The 27,127-nt window shown below is 40.4% G+C and overlaps 4 protein-coding genes across 4 annotated transcripts; 2 read left to right on the plus strand and 2 right to left on the minus strand.

The window, feature by feature from the left end:
• spaw (southpaw) lies at window positions 1–2,645 on the minus strand. The gene is made up of 3 exons (XM_017451534.3): window positions 2,022–2,645; window positions 629–1,404; window positions 1–476 (listed from the first exon to the last, which is right to left on the minus strand). The coding sequence occupies exons 1-3, from the start codon at window positions 2,269–2,271 to the stop codon at window positions 324–326; spliced, it is 1,179 nt and encodes a 392-aa protein (XP_017307023.1). The 5' UTR covers window positions 2,272–2,645; the 3' UTR covers window positions 1–323.
• Window positions 2,646–4,799: 2,154 nt separating this feature from the next.
• sftpbb (surfactant protein Bb) lies at window positions 4,800–10,600 on the plus strand. Its single transcript, XM_017451532.3, has 10 exons — window positions 4,800–4,951; window positions 6,323–6,381; window positions 7,142–7,216; window positions 7,432–7,557; window positions 7,708–7,851; window positions 8,140–8,220; window positions 8,308–8,491; window positions 9,624–9,766; window positions 9,870–9,950; window positions 10,323–10,600. Exons 1-10 carry the CDS (start codon window positions 4,894–4,896, stop codon window positions 10,347–10,349), a joined length of 978 nt encoding a protein of 325 aa, XP_017307021.1. The 5' UTR covers window positions 4,800–4,893; the 3' UTR covers window positions 10,350–10,600.
• A 1,380-nt stretch (window positions 10,601–11,980) lies between these two features.
• Window positions 11,981–20,918, minus strand: usp39 (ubiquitin specific peptidase 39). Its single transcript, XM_017451530.3, has 13 exons — window positions 20,753–20,918; window positions 19,721–19,802; window positions 19,516–19,610; window positions 18,280–18,416; window positions 18,030–18,182; window positions 15,430–15,655; window positions 15,222–15,296; window positions 15,020–15,087; window positions 14,063–14,251; window positions 12,754–12,896; window positions 12,441–12,576; window positions 12,245–12,331; window positions 11,981–12,155 (listed from the first exon to the last, which is right to left on the minus strand). The coding sequence occupies exons 1-13, from the start codon at window positions 20,799–20,801 to the stop codon at window positions 12,102–12,104; spliced, it is 1,494 nt and encodes a 497-aa protein (XP_017307019.1). The 5' UTR covers window positions 20,802–20,918; the 3' UTR covers window positions 11,981–12,101.
• Window positions 20,919–21,116: 198 nt separating this feature from the next.
• On the plus strand, window positions 21,117–26,083 carry c22h2orf68 (chromosome 22 C2orf68 homolog). Its single transcript, XM_017451531.3, has 4 exons — window positions 21,117–21,554; window positions 21,827–21,942; window positions 24,586–24,734; window positions 25,090–26,083. Exons 1-4 carry the CDS (start codon window positions 21,352–21,354, stop codon window positions 25,210–25,212), a joined length of 591 nt encoding a protein of 196 aa, XP_017307020.1. The 5' UTR covers window positions 21,117–21,351; the 3' UTR covers window positions 25,213–26,083.
• Window positions 26,084–27,127: the final 1,044 nt, after the last annotated feature.

The raw sequence follows: 27,127 nt of genomic DNA on the forward strand, positions 1-27,127 counted from the left end.
GACAGTATATATAATAGATTTTGCTAACAAAAATATAAAAAGATTAGAACTATTTACAAAGCAAATATGTTAATTAAAAATATATATAGACATTTTTAAGCGTAAGAATGACTCGTATATACATTTTGTACACAGAAATGATTCCACTTTTCCTAAACTACATACGAACATATTAAAAACCTTCTATTTAAATATTAAATATTTAAATTCTCTCAGTAGACTAGTGGCTTTTGTCATCGGATCCACTGAATCACCGGGTTGCTCGTCACAGGTGTGCAAGAGTAAGTGAAAAAGTGTCTTCAGAACATCAGACTCAGGAGGTTTCACTGGCAGCCGCACTCTTCTACGATCATGTCCTCGTGGTGACGCAGAACTACGTCATCGCCCTCGTAATACAGCATGGAGAGTGAGCTGAGGCGCGTGGGCGCGCACAACGTACAGGTGACGCGCTCTGGATGGTAAAGCTTCAACAGACTCTATTATGCAAAAAAAGAAAACAAAAGTCACATTTGAACATTCAGGGACCCATTCCAAAAAATATGTATAAACCTGAGAACAATTTTATACTAATGAAGTCGCCATGTCTCCCTTTGTGGTGCACTTAACACATGCTGACTCTCTGTCTTACCTGCATGTAGGCGTGATTTGTAGACTTGAAAGATTCGTCCAGTGGCACTGGACAGTCTCCTTCACATCTATACGCATTATAGCGCTTTGGATGCACAATCCACTCATTCCATCCAATCTGGTCAAAATCCACCCACATGTCCACTCTCCTGCACAGAGGTCTTTGCCTGGACTCTGTGACTGGCCCTGTAACGTTTTCACTCGCCACCTCCCGAACATGTCCCGGCTCCATTCGGTTCCTCTTGTGTCGCCTTGCATTACCAGGACGGTCCAGGGCCACGTATTTGGAGTGCTGTACCGTCTGCATTAAAGTAGGGCTGCTCTGGTGACCCTGCGTCAACGCGCTCTTCAAGAACACCACAATCATCACTCGGTCTGTGGTGAGGTGTTGGATTGTGCGGCGTGAAGATGGTTCAGTGTCATCCTTACCGCTGCCCTCTTCCACATCACTCGGCATGTCATTTTCGGGCACGAACTGGTTTGCAGGCCACTGTCCCTCGCCTTCTTGACGCAGCCAGTATGTGAGGAGATCAGTTACGTTGAAGGCTTTCCAGGACGAGGAGGACGACGAGGAGGAGGTGCGTCCAGGAGTAACCTTGATGCTGCCGAGGAAGATGCGCTCTTCCGGTGCGCTGTTATGCATGTGATAGAGCTCCACCACGGACGCGGAAAAGGCAGGCACGCGGAAGCGGAGCTCAGAAAGCCGGATTTCTTGGCTGCCGGAAAGCGAAGACATGTCGAAAGTGACCTTCCACCTCTCACCGTCCTGATGACAATCTGGAGGGGGGGGATCATGCAGAAAAGCAATCAAACCATTAGCTCAGAGAAACCAAGATGCAAGTGCAATAAACATAAATGCATGCAGCTGATGGCCTACAGCTTGAACAGGAGCAAAGCGAGCCAGCCATATGTGACCAAAGGAAGGTGGAGGGCGAGACCTGGAGGGATGTGTATTGAACGTCTGATGGGCTAATACACACACCCCGTGCACATAAAACGGAGCAACTCTTTAAAGTCGAATAAGCACTGACACTAGTGAGTCGTTAAAAGGGGAGGATCAGACAGCAGCCGATAACATGTGAGTGAGGAGCCTAATGATATAGCCAGAAGTTTCTGCTATGGGCTTTAGGCCGCGGGTTTAAAACAGCCTGAAAGGTGCACATCAGTGTGACATTCTCTCAGTTCTGTTCATTTAATCAAGCAAAATCTTGCTAATATAAACAGTGAAAAGAAGAAAAAAACAACCAAAAAAAAATACCGATGTTCCAGGTGTTTATACAGCTTGGGGAGAGTTTATCCAGCACTGAATTCCGACTCTGCATCCAGAGTGACGTCACATCATTTGCAATTAAATATCTTACTGAAAATCAATCAATCAATAAAGACGTTCCTACCTTTGGCCACCAAACTCAGTACGGAGTCAGTCTGGTGCAAGGCATGGCCGCTCACACCGGCAGCGGTGTTCCTGTAGTCTCGATACAGCTGCATCATGTACACTGGGTATCTGTGAGGACGGTCCTCTCCAGCACTGTACCCGTGTGCACTGGGATGCTCCGCGCGATGCCTCGCGCTTTGCTGTTTGATCCCCAGGCAGTCCAGGCTCGCTAGAGCAAGCATCAAAGCGAGTGCACGTGCAAGTCCCATCGTTGAAATGCGTTTCTAGAGGTCGATATTTTTGCAGCGCGATCGTTTTGCTGTGGTCTGAGCAGGCGCGCGACGAGCTCTGTCTCCAGCACTGCGCGCGCTGGTTTGTGCGGAGTCCAGGCCTTACGCGGAGCTTTTAAAGGGTCCAGGTGGCCTTTGATGACCCCTGTCATCCTGCAGCCTCCGAAGAATCCCTCTGATCCTCGAAGCAGATCTGAGGAGGAACAAGAGACGAGCTGTCAAGTTCACTGTCTCTCGAAACCGTGCCGGCTTTAATATGCGCGAGGCGCGAAGCTCCACGGATGCTGCTGGGTATATGCTGTGGACTTCCTTTGATACGCGGCCACCCAGAGACAAAGCAGAGCAATATTGCATCAAATTATCCCCAAGTGTTATTACTAAAAAAAAAAAAAAAAAAAAAAAAAGTTCAAAGCCAGGGTTTAGATATTTAGATATTTAGATACCCCCCCCCCCTAAATTATTATTATTATTATTATTATTATTATTATTATTATTATTATTATTATTATTAAATCATCCATGATACATTTCTAACAATCTACATATGAAAGAAAGAAAACAGGTGTGAATTCAGGTCAACTGGGACAGTTTAACAACCTGATGCATGAAAGTCAAAACTTGTTCCTAAACCCTTGAAACTGTCTGATGGAAGCAATGTGATATTAATTCATGTGATATTTTCTATAAGGGATGTGATCAGCATCAAACAGGAAGTTGACTCCAAAGCTCTTGAGGTACGAAAAATGACATGTGCTTCGGTTATGTTTTTCTTCTTCTTCTTTATAAGGTTATAAAACTGTCATGATGAATATATTCTACAGTCGTGTACATATGCTTATAATTTAACAACTGATAGATGTTTTGGTCATTTGGGACAGTGTGGTTCGGGTCACTTGGGGCAGAAGAGATTCATTTCAATTCAACTGTATTTGTATAGCGCTTTTAACAATGGACATTGTCTCAAAGCAGCTTCACAGAAACATAGAAACACAGGATACAGATTTTAAGTGTGTGAATTTATCCCTGTCGTGCAAACCGGTGGCGATGGTGGTGAGGAAAACCTCCCTAAGATGTTTTAAGAGGAAGAAACCTTGAGAGGAACCAGACTCAGAAGGGAACCCGTCCTCATCTGGGTAACACCGGATAGTGTGAAAGTAAAAGAAAGTTTATTATGGTTTTTATATGAAGTCTGTTTATATGAAAAACTGCATGTGGAGATCTAATGAACACATGAATGGATGCGTGAAACACCACACAGGATAAATGATGAAGTGGTGGATGTTATGTGCATTGAAATAGGACTTTGCTTAGACCTACTACCTTAGCATGTACAGATTTATAGTTAGTGCACTGTGTTCATATAATTGTACAGATTGATGTATAGTGGTTTTTTGTGCTTTGCTGCTACTGCAAATTAGAAAAGGTTACTCACCTTTTAGAGGTGGTTTTGGGGGTTCGGTTCCCGCCGTGGCCCTGTGTGTGTGGAGTTTGGATGGATGGTTATGATGGTATTTGTTATTACTGCTGTAAAGAAATGATCCTTAGGTGAAAAAATCTAATAATATAGTCGATTTTACTCAGTCTACTGTGTTCAGACAATAATCCTTGCCATATATCTCCATCTGGGGATTAATAAAGTATTAACTTATCTTAATAGAATATATTGATGTTGGTCTACTTCTGTATTATTGTGATGGGATTTCAGTTGCCAGCTTTGTATATAATAATAATAATAATAATAATAATAATAATAATAATAATAATAATAATAATAATTTATTCTCTCATATTTTTGAACAGAGTGTATACCTGTGTGTATTTATTTCAGGAATTTTAACAGAAATTACGTATGTTATAAAGTAATAAACTATCAAATCAAATCAAATAGACTTACACTGATGAAGTTAATGTTGTCAATAATTGCTTAAAACATGGCCATGGTAAAACAGAGCTCCAGGGTATAAACAATATGGAGTTTGTCTACACGCAAACAGTGAGCAGATTTGATAGGCTACCTAAAATAAACAAAATAAATAAAAATAAATACAATTTGTAAAAAGTTTACGCAGGCAATGTTAGCAGTACATTAAAATTTAAAAATGAGCTAATGGAATGTTAATGTTTGTTACATAATATGATTAAAGAAAATTAAAGAAATAAATAAGTAAATAGATAAATAAATAAAAGTCCCCTGTCACCAGAATTGAATGGTTTGATTTTAGGCGGTCGTGGTCGTGTTGGGGGGGGGGGGGGGGGGGGGGGGGTTGGGGGGGGGTGTTAATAATAGCAGGGTAAAGAATAGCAGACTAAAATAGATTGGTTAAAACTGCGTTTGCAGTCATTTCACTGCATGTATATCCTGGTCTTGGGTTTTTGAGGACAGTTCCTACATAGTCTACAGTTCCCGTGTATTGATATTTATTTAATCCAGAGGGCTTGCTAGACTGCATCTGATTGGCTAGAATGAAACCATGAGACGTGAGCAGTTGTTTCCTCTTCCGGCCTGTTCCCTGTCAACTGATGAGGTGCGGCTCTTATTAAAACCCCGCAGTGCTCCACATCAGCGCTCAGACACGCCTCATCCCCACAGCCGCGAGCTCCATGATGGCTGCGGCACCTGCGCTCTGCCTCTTCACCCTCGCCTGCGTCCTGACCACCGGTGAGAGCATTTCTACACGGACTGTTATTGATAGGATGACCACTAACGCGTGAAAACAGAACAACGGGCAATAATAATAATAATAATAATAATAATAATAATAATAATAATAATAATAATAATCACAAACAACTAGTTAAGGAAACGCACTGGCAGCTATTAGTGTTCATTAAAATCAAATCATAGCAATTATTACACACACACACACACACACACACACACACACACACACACACACACACACACACACAAAGAAAAATCTTAAACTGATAACCTTCTGTTTTTGCTTTTCTCTTTACTCTTGTTATTTGATTCCTCACTGGACTCCGCCATTTTAAATATATATTTAAAATGATTGTTCTCATATACAGTCTTTAAAAAGGTTTACAATGTTAAAGGCAGGTTTTCCTCCTGAATATGATCTGAGTAAACATTTCACGTTAGTCATGCATAATCAGTGTTTTTTTTTATGTCAAAACCAGCCTATTGATGTTTATCATAGAGAGGTTTGGAATAAGGCACACTCGATTTTAAGAAATTTAGGTCATCCTGTATAATGAGAATTTCAATTGTTGCCTTTCGGGCGTTGTTTTAGAGTGCTGGGTGGAAGAATAAAACAATCTAAGGTTTTGTTTTGCTTCGGTGGCTCTTGGTTTAATGAACTTTGTATAGGTCGATTTCTATGAACTATGATTTGTGTGATGTACAGTATATATATATATATATATATATATATATATATATATATATATATATATATATATATATATATATATATATATAATATTTTGTGTGTGTGTGTGTGTGTGTGTGTGTGTGTGTGTGTGTGTGTGTGTGTGTGTGTATTATGTATTGTCTGTGTGTCTGTTACCTTTTGCTGCAAAACTAGTTTCCCCTAAGGGGGACAATAAAAAGTAAACAACAACAAACAGCAATAATCAGCTAAAATAAAGCAGTTGCATGGAATGAAAGGCAAAACCATGTGAACTAATACTGTCTATCGAGACCAGTGTGGCTACATGTTAAAGGGATTCTGGCTTTATGTTTACGTATTGATACCCAATGTCCACGTTACTATAACAATTTAAGTTCGTAAAAGTATCTAGTTCACGAGTTTAACATAAACCCGTCGTTATTTACCTATTTAAATATTTGACTTGGTAGAAATTCTGGCCTTACTTTAAATACGTTGATGCATAAATGTTTTATAGACTAATTTGAACTTGCGTTTTTTGCATTCCACATCTTTCTACCTATTAATCCTTCTTTTGGTTAAATCATGCAGTATAGTTATTTCCTGACTGAATAACGTGTTAAAATCCATTGAAGAATGCTTTGACGAACCACTGAGGAACTTTTGCTTCATTACAGGACATGCAAGCATCATCGGGCCTTACTCTCCACCCCTGAAAACCTCCAACCTTTCAGTGGTAAGTGATTTTTTTTTTTCTCTGTGGTTTCGACTCTCTCGAGACGACGGAACATGAATATGACTTTAAATATGTAATAAATAAATCGCCTATTGCAGAGTATGTTTTAATATGGTATGCAAGGAGGGAAGATATTTTATTACACGCGCCATTGTGGTGCTCATTATCTCAGAAATAATGAGGATTTGGTATTTCAGACAAATAAATATAATATGTGTAAGGTATAAGGCGAGATATGAAGAGTTTCACTTCTTTTGCATAAGTAGACCCACTTAATGGCGTCTTTAATGGTGTGTAAGAATGGGGGGGAGAAAACCAAACAAAACAAAACACTGGTGTTGATTTTCTCAGATTAATAAAATGGTGTAATGAAGACCTGAAACCTTGTTTGCACGATACTGCTGTGATACTTCTACATTATTTCTGGATCTGAAAAAAGGTTGTGAAACTTGTGCCATCTTATTATAAATATCACTGTACGGTGCGTGTTGATGACTACAATAGTATACAGTTTGCAGATGCTGTCTATTACAATGATAATGATCAAATAAATCACTGACGTTTGTTATACACTTGACCGTATTAAACCAAGGCCACTGAAGTGTTACAGAAAGCCTCGATGGAGCTCAAAGCTTGTAGTCGTCTGATAGGCTGCGTGAATCTAGAAGTCTGGGCTAGAAAGAAATCAGCCTCACTTCTTCATACCAGACATTTCTTAACAGCAAATAATCTGATGTGGATGTCTGATGTCTCATTCTAGACCAAAAACATGTGCTCTGACTGTACCAGGATCATAGAGCTTTTTTCAGATATGATCTCTCATCCAGATACACAGGTGAGGACATATGTACGTTTGTGTATGTGTGTGTTTATGATAATTGTGCATGATTAACCATTCAGAACAACCAGTGTCGTGTTTTTGCAGAAGTGAAAATCTCATTGCCGTTTCTTCTAGGCTTTAAGGAAGTGCAAGTCGTGGTGTGCCTATTTTTTAAGGCCATGTAACTTACAGCAATAATATTAAACCCCGCCTCACACCCTCATGTACAGGCCCTGATCGAAGAGTCTCTCAATGATATCTGCCGTCATTTCCAAGGTGCTCAGTTTACTCATAGCTGCCTGGATTTCGTGGAAAAGTACCTGCCAATCGTCATACAGCAATTCATCGCATATACTGTAAGTCCACAAGCCAGTACGTACTGTATATTGGGTTTAAATAAATAAATGTTACAATAGTTTTGTTAGAAAATCAAAACATTTGGCCCAAACAGACGTCCATTGTTAATATTAAGCAAGAAGATAAGACGTGTATTATTTGTTGCGCAGGCACATAAGGAGGGAGAGATATGCATGGTGCTCGGACTGTGTGCTGTTCAGCCAGTTCAACACAAAGCTCCAGAGTTGCTCAACGCTGCTTTGCAGGAAGCTGGAATCATCCAAGCACAGCCTTCGACAGGAACCAGTCACGAGGTACGCAGCTGGATTTAAGAGTGAAACGGTCAGTCCAGTCCAAAAGCATGCAGATTGATTACGTTAAATTACCTCCAAGTGTGAGGGAGTGCTGTGCAATACACTGGCATCCCATTCAGGGAGTATTCCCTCACACGCAGCGTTCCTGGGATACGCTCCATATCCAGAATGAAGTGCTAACTGTAGATGATTGAACGCACGAACGCTTATAAAATCTTTTTTTATTTTATACCCGTGCTTTGATCGTCGTGTTCTGACATCTGTCCGTGTAACTTTCTGCCCCGACAGTTACAATTCAGCCCGCAGTGCACCTTCTGCCTCTTCCTCATCAAAAAACTGGAAGACATGCTTCCAAAAGAGAGAACCGAAGTAAGACTTTTTGAAAAAAGCAATTCAATTAGTACTCGTGTACAGTAGGCTGCTGAAAGAATGCAGTAATAGTAACGCCTGTTTTAGGAGAGTGTGGTGAAGCTACTGGAGAAAATCTGCGACCACTTACCTGCTCACTACAAAGAGGAGTGCAACAATTTCCTGGACAACTACGGCAAGCAGCTCATCGACTTCCTGCTCACGTCTGCCACGCCGCACACGATATGCATGCTGCTGCACTTGTGTCTCGTCCAGGACGCACCTGCTCTGGGTAATCACCGAAAATACTGAAGTAGCCTTACGTTCTCGAGACCAGTACAGATCCTGAATAAAATATATCAGTGGTGCCTCAGGACTTGTTTACAGCCTGCCAGAACTCTAGATATAACATTGCCAAGTATTTGGGACATCACAAACCAAATACTTTCACCAACAGCTACGAGGCACATTCACATATTTGCTTCATGTCTTATTAACTTTAACATCTGTGATAACAGAAACTTGTTTCGTAGACGTTCCACAACACTAAATGTAACTATAAATAAATAAAAATATGTTTTGGCATTCTTTAATAAAAAAAAAAAAAGAAGATATTCTTTAGCAAATCGCTGTGGTAGAAAAGGAATAAAACACTTTAGAAAATAGGGGTCAACAGTTACCGATAAATAAGTTGGGCAGAACCTGCCGATAACCGAGTAATCAACCGATAGTTCTTAAAATCGATACTGAATGAAAAGAAAACACTCAAAGTAAAACATTCCTGAACTTGATTACAAAAATAAACACCACTGACTGTACCCTTAAATTATGTACTGTGCTTTAAAAAAAAGAAATAAATATCTAAATATTAATATATATATATTAACTATTAATGAATATTAAAGTAAATAGAAGATATGCATCCAAAATGAACCAAAGAGTAGCGCTCCAAATAAAAATAGAGACGTCCAAAATGATTAAAAAGTTGTTGTTTTTAAAAAAAAAAAAAAAAAAAACTTAAAATAACACAACAAAATTTGTCAGTGATAGTTTTTATTTCACCTCTAGAGGTCGCTCTCGTGCGGACCCTTCTCAAAACACTAACGGTGTGGATTTTCCGATAACCGAACGGCGAAACCGATCAATCGGTCGACCTCTAATAGTATATAATCAACTCCTTAGGCAATTCCTTACACAGAAAGGGATGCACTAAATTTGGATAATTTTTCCTTATAATCTGCATTTGAAATACAACAAAATACAATAGTTAATTTTGTTAATTGATTTATTTATTAGTTAAATACATATCTTTGTGTTCCTCGTAAGAGTGAGCACTTAACTGTACTACCCCACTAATAACAACTGTGAAATCTCATTGATCGCTTGTAAGCTCACACTCTCACATTAGTTTTTTCCCCCCACAGTGCCGTCTCTGCCATCAGACTGTTATACCTGTAAAATCCTGATGATCCTGACTCAGATTCACCTGGGCCAGAATACTAGCGAGACTCAGATGACCTCTTCGCTCTGGAAGACATGCCACCTTCACCCCAATGCTCTTCCAGGGGTAACGGTCCTAATAGCGGCATTTCATCTGTGCAACATGATCTTTGCAGCTGCTGATTTGTTTCAGACTGATGTTCTCTCTCTCTCTCTCTGTGTCCTCTTAGTGCGAGGTGTTCATCCAGAGTCATGTCACGGCACTAGTGAACATCCTGAGCAAACAGGAAGAAGCTGTAAATGCATGCCAGGTAATTTACTCCGTTAATCTCTGTTCTCAGATACATTCCTTTAGTTTAGTCTCTGATCACAGCAGTGGCAATGTACGTAAACTGTACACTAGTCTTCAAAAGGTTCTCCGCTTCCTCATGGGGTTCACTGGGAACTCTCTGATACACAAACACTGAAACGTTTTTAGTGGCTCCCAGAGAGGAACATGCTGAAGAGCCATTGAATAAACCTTTTTTTTTCACGATCGTAGCTAAGAAGTAACTTTTTAATAATATAAATTGTATGCTTTTACACTCCAGCTATACACCAGAACTGTAGACAGGTTGTAATTGAGAACGTTTTTGTTGAGGCTTCATTTATTCTTAATCGTATTTTCTTCTCTGCTTTATTAGACGTTCTTCTGTGTGGGACAAGAATAACATGATGGACCATCAAGCAAGGAAGCAGTGAATTTTTATTTGCTCCTCGATTTGCTCTCGTGTTTTACAATATTAAACTCGATTAGGCTCAAGTCAATCGAGAAGACTTCCCTTTCTTATACAATAATGAGAACAATCATGTAACAAAACATCCGATTGTAAAAAATGATCTTTTTCTGTCATGGTAATGTATACAGAAGACCAATTTTTTTTTTTTTTTTTTTTAAATAAAGTCTTGATTTTACAATCACCATGGCGATATTTTGCTCTATTCAGAAAACTACTACTGCTTTGAGACCTGCAGTGTTGTATAATGTATAATATATATATATATATATATATATATATATATATATATATATATATATATATATATATATATATATATATATATATATATATGTGTTTACACATACAGCACGGGTACAGAGTTGTTACCTTACTGCCTAACCTTTCTTGTAGCAGCACTCACTAGCCTGTGGATCATCATCATTATGCGATATAGCCATTTGCAATATTCAAACTCAAGATTTTGAGATTGAGACTTGCACACCGTTAGTGGTTAGCACGTTTGCCTCACACCACCAGGGTCAGGGTCCGATTCCCGGGGGTCTGTGTGTGCGGAGTCTGCATGTTCTCCCCGTGCTGCGGGGGTTTCCTCTGGGTACTCCGGTTTCCTCCCCCAGTCCAAAGACATGCATGGTAGGCTGATTGGCGTGTCTAAAGTGTCCGCAGTGTATGAATGTGTGTGTGATTGTGCCCTGTGATGGACTGGCACCCTGTCCAGGGTGTACCCCGCCTTGTGCCCGATGCTCCCTGGGATAGGCTCCAGGTTCCCTGTGACCCTGAAAAGGAGTAAGCGGTAGAAGATGGATGGATGGATGGATGGATGGATGGACTTGCACACCATGCTGCTATTGAGGAATCAAAATTTCTTTGTGTTTTAAAAAAATAAGTAAAGTTTTTACAATGTGTGTAAAGCAAGGTGGAAGCACGGATGCAGAATCATGTAGAGTTCAGGGTTGCTAGATTGGGGTGCAGTTTTTAAACAGTGTAAACTGCAGCAGATCAGAAAAGGCAAACATTGTAGATATAAAAGCTCCAAAAGATGTGGGATTTCTTCAAAAAGGAACAAAAAGCATAAACAATGACTGGAACTATATAATTATGCTGTTACATTAGTTAAGCTAGGTATCGAATGTACATAGTCTTTTCCATTTCCATATGTCCTCAAATCTTCTATACTATAAACCTTACATAACCTTACACACCTTTGATTCGCTCCAATAGCGGTAGGGGAGGGTGGGAACATTTTGTTCTCCTTCAGAATGTGAATCACCATCAGTAGTTGTGTAATGTTTAAATAAAGTCTATTTTGAGGAACTGAAACCCTATTAAATATTAAACTACTTAACAAGAGTGCAGGAGGTGGTGAAATTCCTTTTCTGCAGTTTGTTTGACAGAAACAATTTGTGTTGGTATTTATGTGTGTATACTGGTGTGCTGTTGGATGGGATTACCTGCACACATTTACACTGCACCCTACACAAAGTGTTTTCTCCTACACAAAGTGTTTTCTCCAAAGTGTTTACAACCATCACTGGAATGGAAACACCACGATACGCTTCACATGTATTATTAAAGTGTTTAATCAACAGATGTAACAAACCTGCGCAGCACTCACACAGAAATACAAATTAATTGGGACAAGCATTCATATCTATATTATTTGAAGAGCGAAGTCTTTGAGGGTCATGCTCCTGTGTGGCTGTTTCCATCATCGTCCATTTCACGCCTCTTCCAGATCTGAAATGCAACAACATTTACGGTAAACTACGTTTCACTGTCAATACTTGAACTAGCTATGTTTCCAATGTACTTCTGATGACACTGACCTGTATGTACGCTTCTGACAGTGTGATCATCTGAGGCAGGATATCTGTTACCTGCAGGTCTTGGAGCTCGTACCACTTCCCTGTGCCCTGTGATCAGTGTACAGATTTCAGACAAACCCCCACCTCTACATTTAAAAAACGACATACAGTACTTCAACATGAGCCAAACTTGATCGGATGGTTTAAAAGCACTCACATGATGTAGGACATGAATTCTGTATGATCCCTCTGTTGGCTTCCCATCATGCACTACATTGGCTACCAAGTCATAGGTTGTGTTCTTCTCAGTAACCTGGGCCTCTTCTGTTAGGTACTCACGCAGGTCAACATTACTGACAAACATTTACAAGAAAACACAGTAAGAAAGCAAATAATAGGCAAAACCATTTCCAACCCCAACCTCACAAATTAAGTGTTTAAACACTTAAAAACGTATGGATTAATCCTAGGAAATGGGGTCATGTTCAAGTTTTGTTTGTATGTACAAATATCAAAAAGGGAGAACTTACGTGATGGGGAAATTGACGATGGTGGGATTCTTTTCGATGAAAAAGTTATTCTTGGTGAATCGCTTGATGTAGAAGATAAGGTACGGAGGAAGTCGGGTTAACTGGAACTTTTTGAGGAAGTTCTCTTTGTAGGTTTTGTACTCCTGTGATAAACAGGAAGAACACAAGCAGACGGAGTGCATTAAATAAACAGTAAGTAGTATTGTTAGTGTGTTGTCAGCCTTGTAACCGCTTATTACTCATGGTATTTTAATCCTTTTTGTGGAGCACCTTCCATACCACTATACATATGGAAATAACACCACAGGTTCATATTAAAGCGCACAATCTTCGATCTGCCTTACAGCTAGAAGAGCTGCTGTTACAGTTCAATTAAATCAACACCTTCTGACCAATCAGATTTGAGAATTCAACCAAATGATTTAGACGATTTTGTTAAATATCAAGGACGGACTGTCTTCATAAAAAAAAAAAATAATAATAATAAAAATAAATAAATAAAAATAAAAATGTTCAAATGTTAAGCCAACAGAACAATTTGGAATGTCCTGAAAAAAGAAAAACCACTGGTGTATTAACAACCAGACATTGAACACGTCGGCCAAACACTGAGAGCTGTGAAGAAAACCCCAAAAACAACAGTCAGTGACATCACCAACCTCCTCCACAGGGCAGGAGTGAAGGTATCACAACCCACCGTTCGAAGAAGACTTCGAGAGCAGAAATATATTGAGGCCATACAACAAGATGCAAACCACTCATCAGCAGTAAGAATCAGAAAGCCAGACTGGAATTCACAAAGAAATAAGGAGATGAGCCACAAAAACTTCTGGAACCAAAATGAACCGCTACCAAAGTGACGGAAAGACCGAAGGATCTGCTCATGATCCGAAACATACGAGCTCATCAGTGTAGCATGGTGGAGGTAGTGTCATGGCTTGGGCTTGCATGGCTGCTTCTGGAACAGGATAAATTCATCTACATTGATGATGTAACACTAGTGGCAGCAGAATGAATTCAGAAGTTTGTGTCTTCTAATTTACAGGGAAATGCATCCAATCTAATTGGGAGGAACTTCATCACGCAGCAAGACAATGACCCAAAACACCGAAATCTCCATTATTCCTTTTAAAAATTAACACATAATAAAAGGATCGTCGTCATGGTCATATTTTTAATAACAAAACCACATTACAATATCAGTAGCGGTTTTCCATTTCATTTTTAATGTATTATAGTATATACAATAATTGGAACGTACAACTACTTATATGAAAGCACGCTCTCATTACGCTCTTAAAGCCGGTACCTTTTCAGTGTTGCCGTTGAATTTTGCCAGAATGTTGAAGAGGGGAACCTGAGGGATGATCAGCTGCTCTTTCTCATCTTTGTAGAGCGGTGCAGTAGGTAGGTCAAGGGTGAGGTACAGAAACGTGGACTCTAGCATCTCCTCCTGATACTCGTCCTTCTGCAGCAGCGCCTCTTTCTCCTCTGCAGGCTGTAGTGGAGACAAACGGTGTGCAGTAGTGTTTTATTAAACTCTATTTTTTTTTTAAAAAACTCTCAATTTAACCTTGTATGCCAGGACGCTAGGTTCCTGGATAGATCTGAACTTCAATATTATAGTAAAGTCAGCAGTGAAACCTGAATAATACCAAAAAAAAAAGAAAAAGTGTTTGGCTGACATCAAAATAACAACTACACATTTTATTCTTGTCAAAAAAGCCAAGAATGCAACCCTCAATAGTGCGCAAGCAGTGTTTCGACATGGCAGTATTCAGATTAAATTGAGCTATTTATATATTGCTGTATGGCTTTGCATAGAGCCAATAACAGTTTTCATTATAGTGTTGCTTCCTCTTTAGAACATTACAATAAAAACAGGTGTTATTGTGAATCACCAAATTTCCGTAAATACATTTGAAATGAAACACACCCATTTAGATACTGAACATCTGGAAGGGTGTCAATACAAACTCAACCTGGCTTAGAATAAAACCTTTTCAGCATTTCATTAGATCTCGAATGGAGTCTAATCTTGTAGTATGCAAGTATGTGTAGTGAACACGTATACGTTCAGACTCTCAGTGTAGGGAGGGACGAGACGAACACAAACACTCGATATACCGACCTCACAGCCTAAAACTTGTGTCTTTTCCTTGATTCCAGATTTCTACACGCTACAACTGCCATGCTGGGGTTTTGTTTGTTTTTTTTTTAAATGAAACACCGTTGTTGGTATCATTATGTTTACAAGGTTACTCACCAAATCAGGGTGAGGAAGTTTCTTCGAGAAGATACGCATGGACCCCTGGAAGACTTTTGTGAGAATAGCTGGAAAGTATGGAAAAGTAGGAATGCGTTATATTGAGCAGAATTAAGCAAAAATAAGACACATTTTTCCCCATTATTAAAATAAACATATAACTAATAATTCCTTTGAATAAAACAGCCATGCTGAAACTCACATGGTTTCTTCTTGGTTCCACCCAGAGCTCCATGCAGGGCATTTAGGAACCAAGAAAGAAAGTCCACAGCATCCCCTACAGGACAGACAGAGCATAACAGCTAGTTTATCATCTTCCCTTCTGAATCTCCATTTCCATGTGAACAGGCAGTACTGGTGCAAGGCTGTATTACACTCCCAGAGTGGCACATCAGTCTGCAGTGTAGTACCTTGCTTGGTGATCTGGAAGGTCTTCTTACTGCAAAGCACCACAGCCTGCAGCATTTCGTGTGGTGACACGTGGGCCTTAAAGTTGCGCGGGTTCCAGAGCTTGCGCATGAGCTCGCCGAAGCGGTGCACCAGCAGGAACATGATGTCGCCGGGAGGCCGCCGGATCCCACGGTAGTTCTCCTCCTCTAGGAAGTAATTGCGGAGAGGAGGCACGTTGCACAGAGCCTTTAAAATGAAGAGGCAAAGGAAGATTTTTTCACTCCATGAACAAGACAAACACTACATGACTCCTGCCATGACCAGGTAAGGCCAGTACGTTAAATAAACCTCTATGTGTACGAGAATTAAGACCTCGCATACTATATCGACTATCACCTGTAAATGTATGGTACTGCATTTGGGTCCATTCAATACTACCAGATTTTCATTTTCACCTTGGGAACCATGTTCTCATGCTTCTTTGGTTTAGAAAATAGTGGAATCATTTTCAGCAACAAATCATAAACTATAGCCCTATCTGAATAGGATTAAAGTTACATGGTAACCTCCATATTTCCAATTCATTTATTTGAAGGTGGTACCTGTGTATATTTTTGTTTTGTCTGGATGTTGGTGAGAAAATTACAGACCAAATGACCTACGTTAACCAATGTTTTGTCTGGACAGACACGTCTGTGATTTTGCAAGCAGGTGTGTATCCCCTTCCGAATTCGGGGGGTGTGTGAAGGCTTTGGAGGACTCTTTCAAAACCTTACAAGATAGGTGTCTAAAAACTTTGTTTCCACACTGAGATCCCATTAGGAGGAGAAGTCTCTTGCTGATTAAAGTGGCTGTTGTAAAGTCAGATAAAGTCAATATATTAAAGCTGTAAATTCTATAATCATCTATTTTTTGATGCTGCCAAAAATGCAGTGCCCTCCACTAACATTGGCATATTTTGGTAAAGATGAGCAAAGAAGTCTGTGAAAAATGTTCTTTATTGTTTAACCTTTTGATCTTTTGTTCAAAAAAATTCACAAAAATACTCTGCTCTCATCTATATCAAACAAAACAAACAACACAGATTTATCTAAAAAGAAATAACTTTGTTAAATATAGGTGTGCACCAATTATTGGCACCCGTTTAGTCAATACTTTGCCACGGTAACAGCTCTGAGTCTTCTCCTATAATGCCTGATGAGGTTGGAGAATACATGGTGAGGGATCTGAGATCATTCCTCCATACAGAATCTCTCCAGATCCTTCAAAGGCTGGTGGACTCTCCTCTTCAGTTCACCCCACAGGTGTTCTATGGGGTTCAGGTCAGGGGACTGGGATGGTCATGGCAGGAAATTGATTTTGTGTTCAGTAAACCATTTTTGTGTTGATATTGATGTATGTTTTGGATCATTGTCCTGCTGGAAGATCCAACCACGGCCCATTTGAATCTTTCTGGCAGAGGCAGTCAGGTTTCATTTAATATCTGTTGATATCTGATAGAGTCCATGATGCCATGTATCCTAACAAAATGTCCAGGTCCTCTGGCAGAAAAACAGCCTCAAAATATTAAAGAGCCTCCTCCATATTTAACCGTGGGCATGAGGTACTTTTCCATATGGCTACCTCTCTGTGTGCTCCAAATCCACCTCTGTGTTTATTACCAAAAAGCTCTATGTTGGTTTCATCTGACCATAGAACCCGATCCCATTTGACGTTCCAGTAGTGTCTGACAAACTGAAGACGCTTGAGGCTTATTTCTTGAAACCCTTCCAAACCACTTGTGGTGATGTAGGTGAATTCGGATTGTAGTTTTGGAGACTTTCTGACCCCAAGACGCAACTAACTTCTGCAATTCTCCAGCTGTGATCCTTGGAGATTTTTGGCCTCTCAAACTGTCCTCTTCACAGTGCGTTGAGACGATATAGACACACGTCCAATTCCAGGTTGATTCATAACATTTCCAGTCGACTGGAACTTATTAATTATTGCCCTGATGGTGGAAATGGGCATCTTCAATGCTTGTGCTATTTTCATATAGACACGCCCGATTTTGTGAAGCTCAACAACCTTTTGCTGCGCATCACAGCTATATTCCTTGGGCTTACCCATTGTTACGAACGACTAAGAAAATTTGGCCTCATGGAAATGTGTACCTCATATTTATACCCCTGTGAAACAGGAAGTCATGGTTGAACAATCTCCTATTCCTAGTCACGCAGGTGCGAATATACTTCAAATATAATTTTCTCATATGAATTCATAGGGGTGCCAATAATTGTTGCACACCTATATTTAACAAAACTTTTTTTTTTTTTAGAATCCCGTGTTGTGTTTGTGATCGTTTGATATCCATGGCAGCAGAGTATGTTTGTGAAATTTTTTTTAAAGATCAAAAGGTTAAACAATAACGATAATTTTTCACGGTCTTCTTTGCTCTTATTTACCAAAAGTGCCAATGTTAGTGGAGGGCACTGTATAAACATAGGACCATGTGTGACACAACCCGTTCTTTTGGAAATAGTCTGTACTCCAAACAGGCTGCAGAAACCCATCCACCCTGCATGACATCAGCAACACTAATCCTCTCCAGATAGGGCTGATGAAGACGGATCATCCATACCTGTAGAACTACATTGGCGTAGTCGTTGGCCTTGATGTTATTGAGGCCCACAATACCAGGCAGGTACGTCGTTCCATCATAGGCCCTGTACAGCTTCCCCTGCTTATCCAAATTAGCGATGTGCTGTTTGGTGAACGTTGGCTTCAGCACGTACTGGCATGAGAAAAGGGGTTTAACACAAATATGCACTGAAACTTAGTCTTCATATTCACATTCACATGACCGCTGCTTAATGCAGCTTATTACTCACGGTGATGTCCTCAAGAGATGAATCGATGATCTCATAGTTATCCGGTAGGCAGTAGAATTTGAGGGTGTGAAGATTTAAGAAGACATGATGTGTGAACTGAACACTGTGGGTGTAGGCATGGGACTTCAAACCTCTCCCTGAAACACAATTAGCACAGACAATCCTTTCTTCAGTAGATATGCTCAGCTGGACACTAAAAGGTAGTACCTTCAAACTTCCGACTTCGAAAAACTGTCATACTCACACTAAACATCCTTTCAAACACACTCAGTCCTGTCTGTCTTTACGCTTCTACACCTGTTCACTGTTATTGATTAACTCTGGCTGTCACCCAGAAGAGGACCGGTTCCCTTTCATGGTTTGTTTGTTGGGCTATATATTATCCCGGATAAACAATATTGTGATTTTAAGATCATCTTACTCAAAGTGGTGTCTTCCGATGAAAATATCCTTCAGGCAAAATTTCGTCGTTATATTTATGCATTGTAGTCAGTTGTGATGTTCAGTCACTGTTTAGCTTCAGTAAGTCAATCCTCGACATTACGGGCTACGACGGGATTATTTGAAAACATTACAACGGTTCTTTCTAGATTTGTCCTTCTTCAAAAAACACGCTTAGTGCATTGATAGTATCTTGCGTGTCATTTTTCCCCTACGGTATGTTTTAATTAAACACGCTGCTAGCGCTCACTATGCATCTTAAAACTCTGAACGCGCACAGGTTTTGCACTCAATTGTGCGTTTTCACCTTCAGTTCGACGTATATTCGAAGTTGGAATTTTAACTCGACAGCCCTGTAGTAGACGAGAGGACAGAAGCAGCAGAAGGGACGTCCATTGTTATGTAAACAAACACAGGAGTATTTCCTTTACCGATGAGTTGCTCATAAAGGATCTCCATCCAGATTTCTGTAAAGCTGCTTTGTGACAACATTTAGCTATATAAATAAAACCAAAATGGAGTGAAATTTTTATAAAAGCAGCAGAGTTTGTATTAACATTAGTCATTTCCCCCTCCTGAAGCTCACAAGCTCCCCAACTTGGGTTCTCGCTCTGGATGTGTGCTCCAGACCCGTTACAGCTGATTACTTTATGCATGGGCACTTGACGCTTTTGGACTTCTGGACTCTCGACTGGAGTTTTATCATCGCCATCTATTGTCATAACGACAGAATGACTGCATGGTATAATCCTTAACACTGCGTTTTTTCCCCTCTAATTGTGCATAAGCCCTTACCTTGGAAATATTTTCCACAGATGAGACAGGCGTAGACGTTAATGTGCGAGAGAGAGATTGAGCACAGCTTCTCAAAGTCAAAGTCCAAAACACTCCTATGAACACAGAGAGAGAGAGAGAGAGAGAGAGAGAGAAGTCTTTGTGTGTCAGTTGAGACTATTACGTTCATACTGGAAAGTAGCGATCGAAGGTTTTACATTCGAACCTGTTGATCGTGTCGAGGTAGGGACAGTGCCGGCTTCTTTTGTCTTCAGCGTCGTGAGAACGGGACACTTTCACTCGCACCTCTGACCATCACAAACACAAACACAAACACAAACAGTGTAAAGGAGAAGCACAGTCCGGCGCACTATAGATATCTGTGATGTGCTTAGTGAAGCTGGTGTCAGTGCGTTCACTGAGATCGTGCTCTCATTCCTTCAGAGTGAAGTTACTGACTGCGTGCTGCCCTGAGCTCACTTCTAATGCAGTTATAAACGACGTTTAATAGACAGGATAACGATCCTAACGATATTATTCCACGTTATACTATAGAGGAATCCAGCATAGTCGTGGGAGAGAGAATAAAAGTTGGGCTCCAGTGAGGATGAGTAAAAGTGAAGATCTTGTCTTCCACTGAAAGACAACAATTTCTGAATTGACAGGAAACGCAGGAGTACAGGTCTAACGAGAGTTCATGTACATACATCTGCAAGCTGATTTCATTTATTTATTTAATAGCAATGACTAGCTAATATAATGTGTACATAATATGGACGATTTGTGTAGTCACAGAATTTCAATATGTTATTGTTTCTGCACATCTGACTGGTATTACACTGTCATAATTTATATATAGTAAATACTCAAATTGATCAAATCTGTGTGTGTGTATTATATATAAACATACATACATACATACATACATACATACACACACACACACACACACACACAACAGTTTTATAGAATAATTTTATAAAACATAGTGCTGCGTAATATTATATATATATATATATATATATATATATATATATATATATATATATATATAAATAAATATTACGCAGCACTATGTTTTATAAAATTATTCTATAAAACTGTTGTATTGAAACTAACCATTGCTACAACCTCAAACAGCTTGCATGCCTGTTTGTTAGCATATTAGCTACATTTACTTGATTGGAAACCTGAAATTGGGCTATATATAAAAACACACACATATATATATATTTATACATATATATATAAATATTACCTTCCTCTTCTTCATTATCGATATCCCTTTCCCGTTTCAAGTTTGCCATTGTTTTCCCCTTTTCACGTCCAAATAAACACTACACACTCTGCGGGCACTGTATTAGCACCGCCAGATATTTCCCACCCATATTCCGCTCAATCTGCCTCCCACGCTGGCATTGGCTAGTAGTATCCGATGTTCCTTTCTAAGATTGGCTCCGAGATTTATACCAAGTTCACTGTCCAATTGATGCACTCGCTGTCGGGATGGTCTGGCCAATCCTAGCGCATGGGGAGGGATTTGTTTAAATACGGGTGAGGAATAAGACGTCAGTACTGCGTTCATTTCGAACGCGCTAGGATTTCCCGGCTACACCAGTTAGACGAAGAAGAAGATGGACGATAGTTCACCTACCCGGGATGTTAATCTATTTACTAATATATGACTTTGTTTATTTGACGGTTAGGCTTCTATATTCTTGCTTAAACTTCCGAATCACTTCAGATAGATATAGTGAGGGGGGAAATTTCATCTTTAAATAGTGGGATATATATTATTTTGCTTTGTTGTTGTTGTTATTGTAATTGTTATTATTATTTCTTTCTAAAACTCCGAGTATGTTTTTCCTGGCCAACACATTAGCCCCAGTCACTGAAGATGCACCGGAGTGTTTAAGCCAGTTAGTTTCTGTTCGTTTTACGCTCTGGGATATGGAAGTTTTGCAAAATGCCGAGGGAGAAACAAATAAATATAAGCCGGGGGGGCGACTGGATATGAGCCACGGTTTCCTGCACCACATTCGAAGAAATCAGATTGCCAGGTAACTTCGGAGCTAGTAACGTAAACAAATGTAGTTAGTTAGCTAGCCGGGTTACATTAGCCTGCTTAATCGCCTCGTTCATCATCAGTCCTTCTCTCTGATCTAGAACCTTCTTACTGCAGTGTGTGGGTTTATTATTATTATTATTATTATTATTATTATTAATAAGTGTGGACACAAGTCATTCATTCTAATTCATCATTAATGACTTTAATGAGAAGTGTTGGGGTTGTTGTTTTTCACCAGCCTCTAATCAGTGTGTTGTTTTGAAGGGATGATTATGACCGGGAGGTTAAACAGGCCAAAGAGCAGCAGAAGCGCAGACACACGGCGGCCCCGCGGCGACCCCGCAGACCAGACCGGGAGGTTTATCATCCCCGCCATCGCAGTAACATCCTCACTTACTTCCAGTCCATAATTTTAAACACACATTCAGCTGCCACGTTATTAGACCACACTGAAATGTTGGTCACTTTGTAGATGTCCAGTTACAGTGTGTATGTGCAGCACTCCCTTACCCCATCCATCAGGGGAACTGGACCAGTGTGTAACCACTGACCTGCTTTTATATGTGTGATGATCTGTGGGCCTCAGCACTGATACTGTGTGTGTGTGTGTGCGCGTGTGCGTGTGTGTGTGTGTGTGAGAGTGAGTGAGTGAGTGAGAGAGACAGAGAGAGACATCTGTACGTGTATCCCGTACACATCCATCAGGCACAGCAGTGCTGTCACTTTATTACCCGATTATTACAGGTTTAAGGATACATCTTAAAGCAACAGCATAAGCATTCCCTTTCCAAAACCTTCACATTATCTGTCCCTCAGTGGTGGAATGAACTTCCAACCTCAATCTGGACCGCGAATCTGTCATTATCTTCAAAAAATGGCTAAAGACCCACCTCTTCCGTGAACATGTAACTAACCCCTAAAAAAATAATAATAATAAAAAAACACTTTACTCTGGCTCTTACACCTCTACTCTGCGCACTTTTCTTCTTCTAGAACTCAGTTAATAGATCTTGTATGGTAGCACTACTTGTATTGTTCTTTGCGTGATATATCACGGGATAATTTAATTATCATTAAATGAATAAATGTAAAGCATACACGATTGTTTGTGGCCACAGCTTGAAGAAGGGCCACCTATTGGTGTGATGGTCCGGTGTCCACAAACTTTTGGCCGGACTGTTCAAAACTGAGTACTTAAGCGACTTCAGTTTTTCCGAACGTTAACCTTCACAGCTTTCTTGTTGATCACACACAGCGCGAGCAGTTTTAGCTGAAGGCGGCTCGTCGAAAAGGGTTTTTACGGACGTCCGTAGGCTTCGTTTACTCGGTCTGGTCCGATTGACGTGAGGACAGTTCTAAGGACACTAAGCGGTCCAACAAACACAAGCCTAGACGAAATGAAATACACTGCATTACACTGTTCGACTTGTAGGTTGTTGTTTTTTCCCCCGCACACTTTCAACCTGTGATTACCTTTCAATCTGCGTAGCTATCGCAGCGAGACACTTGACTTACTATTCGTACCACACCCGCCGAAGCACTTTCCTTTCTCTCATCTGATCGCAATTTATAGTTAAGCACTGAAAGGTAACCGATGCCACCTTTCCGGCGGAATTCAGCGAGGCGTTTTATCTCAGCTGGCCGTCACGACCCTGCTGTAGACCTTCAGCGGCGTCAGTGTCTGACTGCTGCGTCGCTACGGGCTGGAGATTTTGGGTCGGTGAATAGTTTTGAGAAATCCCCGTCGTGCTGGTGCTTAATAGACTCGCTGTCGCTGCTGTGCTGAGAATGATCCACCTACAAAAGTCCATCTAGATCATCTAAACACAATCAAGATGGAACAGTTGACCAGTGCAAACAAACTGGATAAAAGAAATCTCATCTCTTTATATATATATATATATATGTATATGTGTGTGTATATATGTATATGTGTGTGTGTGTATATATATATATATATATATATATATATATATATATATATATATATATATATATATATATATATATATATATATATATGTATATATGTATATATATATGTATATATATATATATGTATATATATATGTATGTGTGTGTGTGTGTGTGTATACACAGTTATTTTGTTTAAAGATTTTTTTTTTTATTTAGTACCGCCCTTCAGATGCTAAATAAGATATTTACGTCTCCCAGAAGACAAACTACTAACAATTTACCCCGGTCATCGTGTTCAAAAGTTTACACCCCCCTGGCTCTTAATGTATCGTGTTGCCTTCTTGGGCATCAGTGAATGTTTACACCTTTTGTAATAGTCGTGTACGAGTCCCTCGGTCGTCCTCAGTGTGAATAGATGGATCTCAACATCATGTAGTCATTGTTGGAAAGGGGTCAAATATGCTGGAAAAGCAAAGAATGTGCAGGACCTGGAGGATTTTTCTGAAGAACAGTGGGTAGTTTAAATGCTCAGGACAAACAAGGGACTCATGAGCAACTCTCACAAAACATAAACGCAGACGTGGATCATCCATTTAACGACACGCAGGATTTATAATCAAGCGTGTGTAAACTTTTTTGAACGGGGACATTTTTATAAATTCAGTTATTATCTTGTGGACTATATGTAAACATCTGCTATGTGAAATAGTTTATTCAGGACAGAACTAAATCAACAACAACATGGGATTTGTATGATCCGTCTTATTTTGTTAACAGTATTAAGATTTAGCAGATTCTGCAAGGGGTATGCAAACTTTTGGGCACAACTGTATATATACATAATTAGTGGTTGGTTTGGACTGTGTTCAAGTATTAAGTCCAGGGTAATTGTAATTTAGTACCACGTTATCTGTATCTATGACATTAAGACACTGTTACTGTGGCAGATTTGTGTATTAACTGCTTCACGTCCAGCCCCAGCGTCCTGCTCCAACAGTAACACAAGAACCGTATGATAAACCTTACATTTATTAATATAAAGGTGTTGTAGGGAGATTTATCACTGCTATATTTTCATGGCTGTCTGTGTGAACCCTGGACTGCAGGCGGCTCAGAGGCCGGCGCTGGCGGCGAGGTGGAGGAGTGGAACGAGAGCGGCGGCTCGAGCACAGAGCAGGAGAACACAGGCACTGAACTCTTCTGGCTCGACTACCAGGCTGACAGCGGACACGTAACGTCCTTCCTCGTCTATAAGGCAGGTACTCGTAGTCCTGTAGAGTGCACGATGAGAGATTTGCTGCGTTAACCTGTGTAACCCTCCACGCTTCTGAGAAGACTTTGCGTTCGTTCAGGCGCAAGAGCGCTAGTGAGGTGCGGTCGGCGTTCCAGTTCATCCCAAAGGAGTGCAGCGGGGTCGCGGTTTTGTGCAGGACCCGCTAGTTCTTCCACTCCAACCTTGTCGAACCGTGTCTTCACGGAGCTGGCTTTGTGCACAGGGCCGTCGTCATGCTGGAGCAGCTTTAGGCCGCTTAGTTCCAGTGAAGGGAAATCGTTTTCCATGTAATAATTTCACGTTTGTTTTTGGTTTTGTTTGCTTATTTTTTTTACAGGAGGACGAGCCAGAACGTGTCGTAGAACGGGTGGAGCAGAAGAACACTCTGGACACGGCGATGAGGGCGGCGCTGTTGGGACGAATCTGCAGAGAAATGGATAAGCGGCGAGACAAACGCTGAGGTTCGAAAGGAAAGCAACGATGGATGGCTTTCTACAACAATACAGACTGTTGTAATGTGTGAGACCCACACACACACACACACACACACACACACACACCGACCCCTGAGTCTGACGTAAACTGATAGGAACTTACAGGAGCACCGGGAACGCAACAGTACAGATGTTCACGCAGATGTTCTTCGTCTCTGTACACAGACAGGAAGAAAAACGGGGACGTTTCTACAACGTGGAAATAATCTCGCGTCACACGTGGTGATATTTATATCCTGTCGTTAGGACGGTGCGGGAGATGGATGTAAGCGCAACTCAAAATCGAGAAGGACATCTTTAACGCTCACCTTTGACGCTCCTCCATTTGCGTGCTAACCGCGCATCTTTCCGCGCTGTTTGAGGATTTATTGTATAGAGTAGTGCGCAGTGTTGTAATGTTCAGCTCGGGATCAGACGCAAAAGATTTCTGAAACCAAACGGTAATAGTTTTTCCAACTGTACGTAGTGATGCGGAGAAAACAACACAAACCAGCCACGTGACCCTGACTCTTTTTTTGACATTTTAAAAAAAAACCCACACACATCATCAGAGAAATCACATGACGGTTCCGGCACCCGAACGCGAGACGTTCGAGGTCGTTCCCCGCACATTTCACACATAGACATCTTATTAATGTTTATTTATAATGGTCACGTTGGGGTCGAGGAGAGCTTCTCTCTTATTGATTTCTTTTTTACCAGAAGCGATTCATGAACTGTACGACTTTTTTTTAATGACATTGACTTCTTTTGGTTGTAGGGAGAGATTTTTATTTTTGTAACTGTGTTCTCTGTGCTAAAAAAATATATATATATTAAAGCATGCTGAAGAATCAAGTTGTGGTTTTGATCCTGTGTGTAGGATGAAGCTGAAGATTTTTCCCTCCCAGTGGTTCCTCTACTCACTTGAGTTTAAAGTATGGTAAGAAGCCATGAAATCAGCCTGCAACGTCATGCAGTGAGCTGGATTTGCAAATCACTCTGTATTAACAGGAAAAAAGGGCCTGTACCTATTAAATATACTGTGTAATCCAGGTTGTAGGGTGATGATGATGATGGTAGTGGTGTCAGGGCCAGACGAGAGATTCCCACTCTGTATTACGCAAGTGCGGATATTCATCACACGCAATATCCTGGACCTTTTAAAATATTATCACTGTCCTTCTGTTGCAATCAACAAATGCTATGACCTTAGGTTTTGGGGGTAATTATTACATTTTTATATATATAAAAAAAAAAACCCTAATCTTATCACATTATCTGATGTCACACAGCATTTGGTGTTATCAAATTATAGTGCTGTTGCTCCATGTTATCCATCCATCTTCTACACCGCTTATCCTTCCTTCAGGGTCACGGGGAACCTGGAGACTATCCCAGGAAGCATCGGGCACAGGGCGGGGTACACCCTGGACAGGGTGCCAGTCCATCACAGGGCACAATCACATACACACTCACACACCCATTCATACACTGCGGACACTTTAGACATGCCAATCAGCCTACCATGCATGTGTTTGGACTGAGGGAGGAAACCGGAGTACCCGGAGGAAACCCCCGCAGCACGGGGAGAACATGCAAACTCCACACACACAGGGCCACGGTGGGAATCGAACCCCCGACCCTGGAGGAGTGAGGTGAACGTGCTAACTCCATGTAATCTAAAACTAATAATAAAGAAATAGATTAAAATACACTGCTATCCATTAATATTGGCACCCTTGGTAAAGATGAGCAAAGAAGGCTGTGAAAAATGGTCTTTATTGTTTAATCTTTTCTTCAAAAAATTCACAAAAAATACCCTGCTCTCGTGGATATCAAACAGTTGCAAACAAAACACAGGTTTATAATAAAAACAATTTGTTTAATATAGGTGTGCAA

This window comes from Ictalurus punctatus, chromosome 22 (genome assembly GCF_001660625.3).
Source record: "Ictalurus punctatus breed USDA103 chromosome 22, Coco_2.0, whole genome shotgun sequence".
In the NCBI taxonomy this organism is placed as follows: Eukaryota; Metazoa; Chordata; class Actinopteri; order Siluriformes; family Ictaluridae; genus Ictalurus; species Ictalurus punctatus.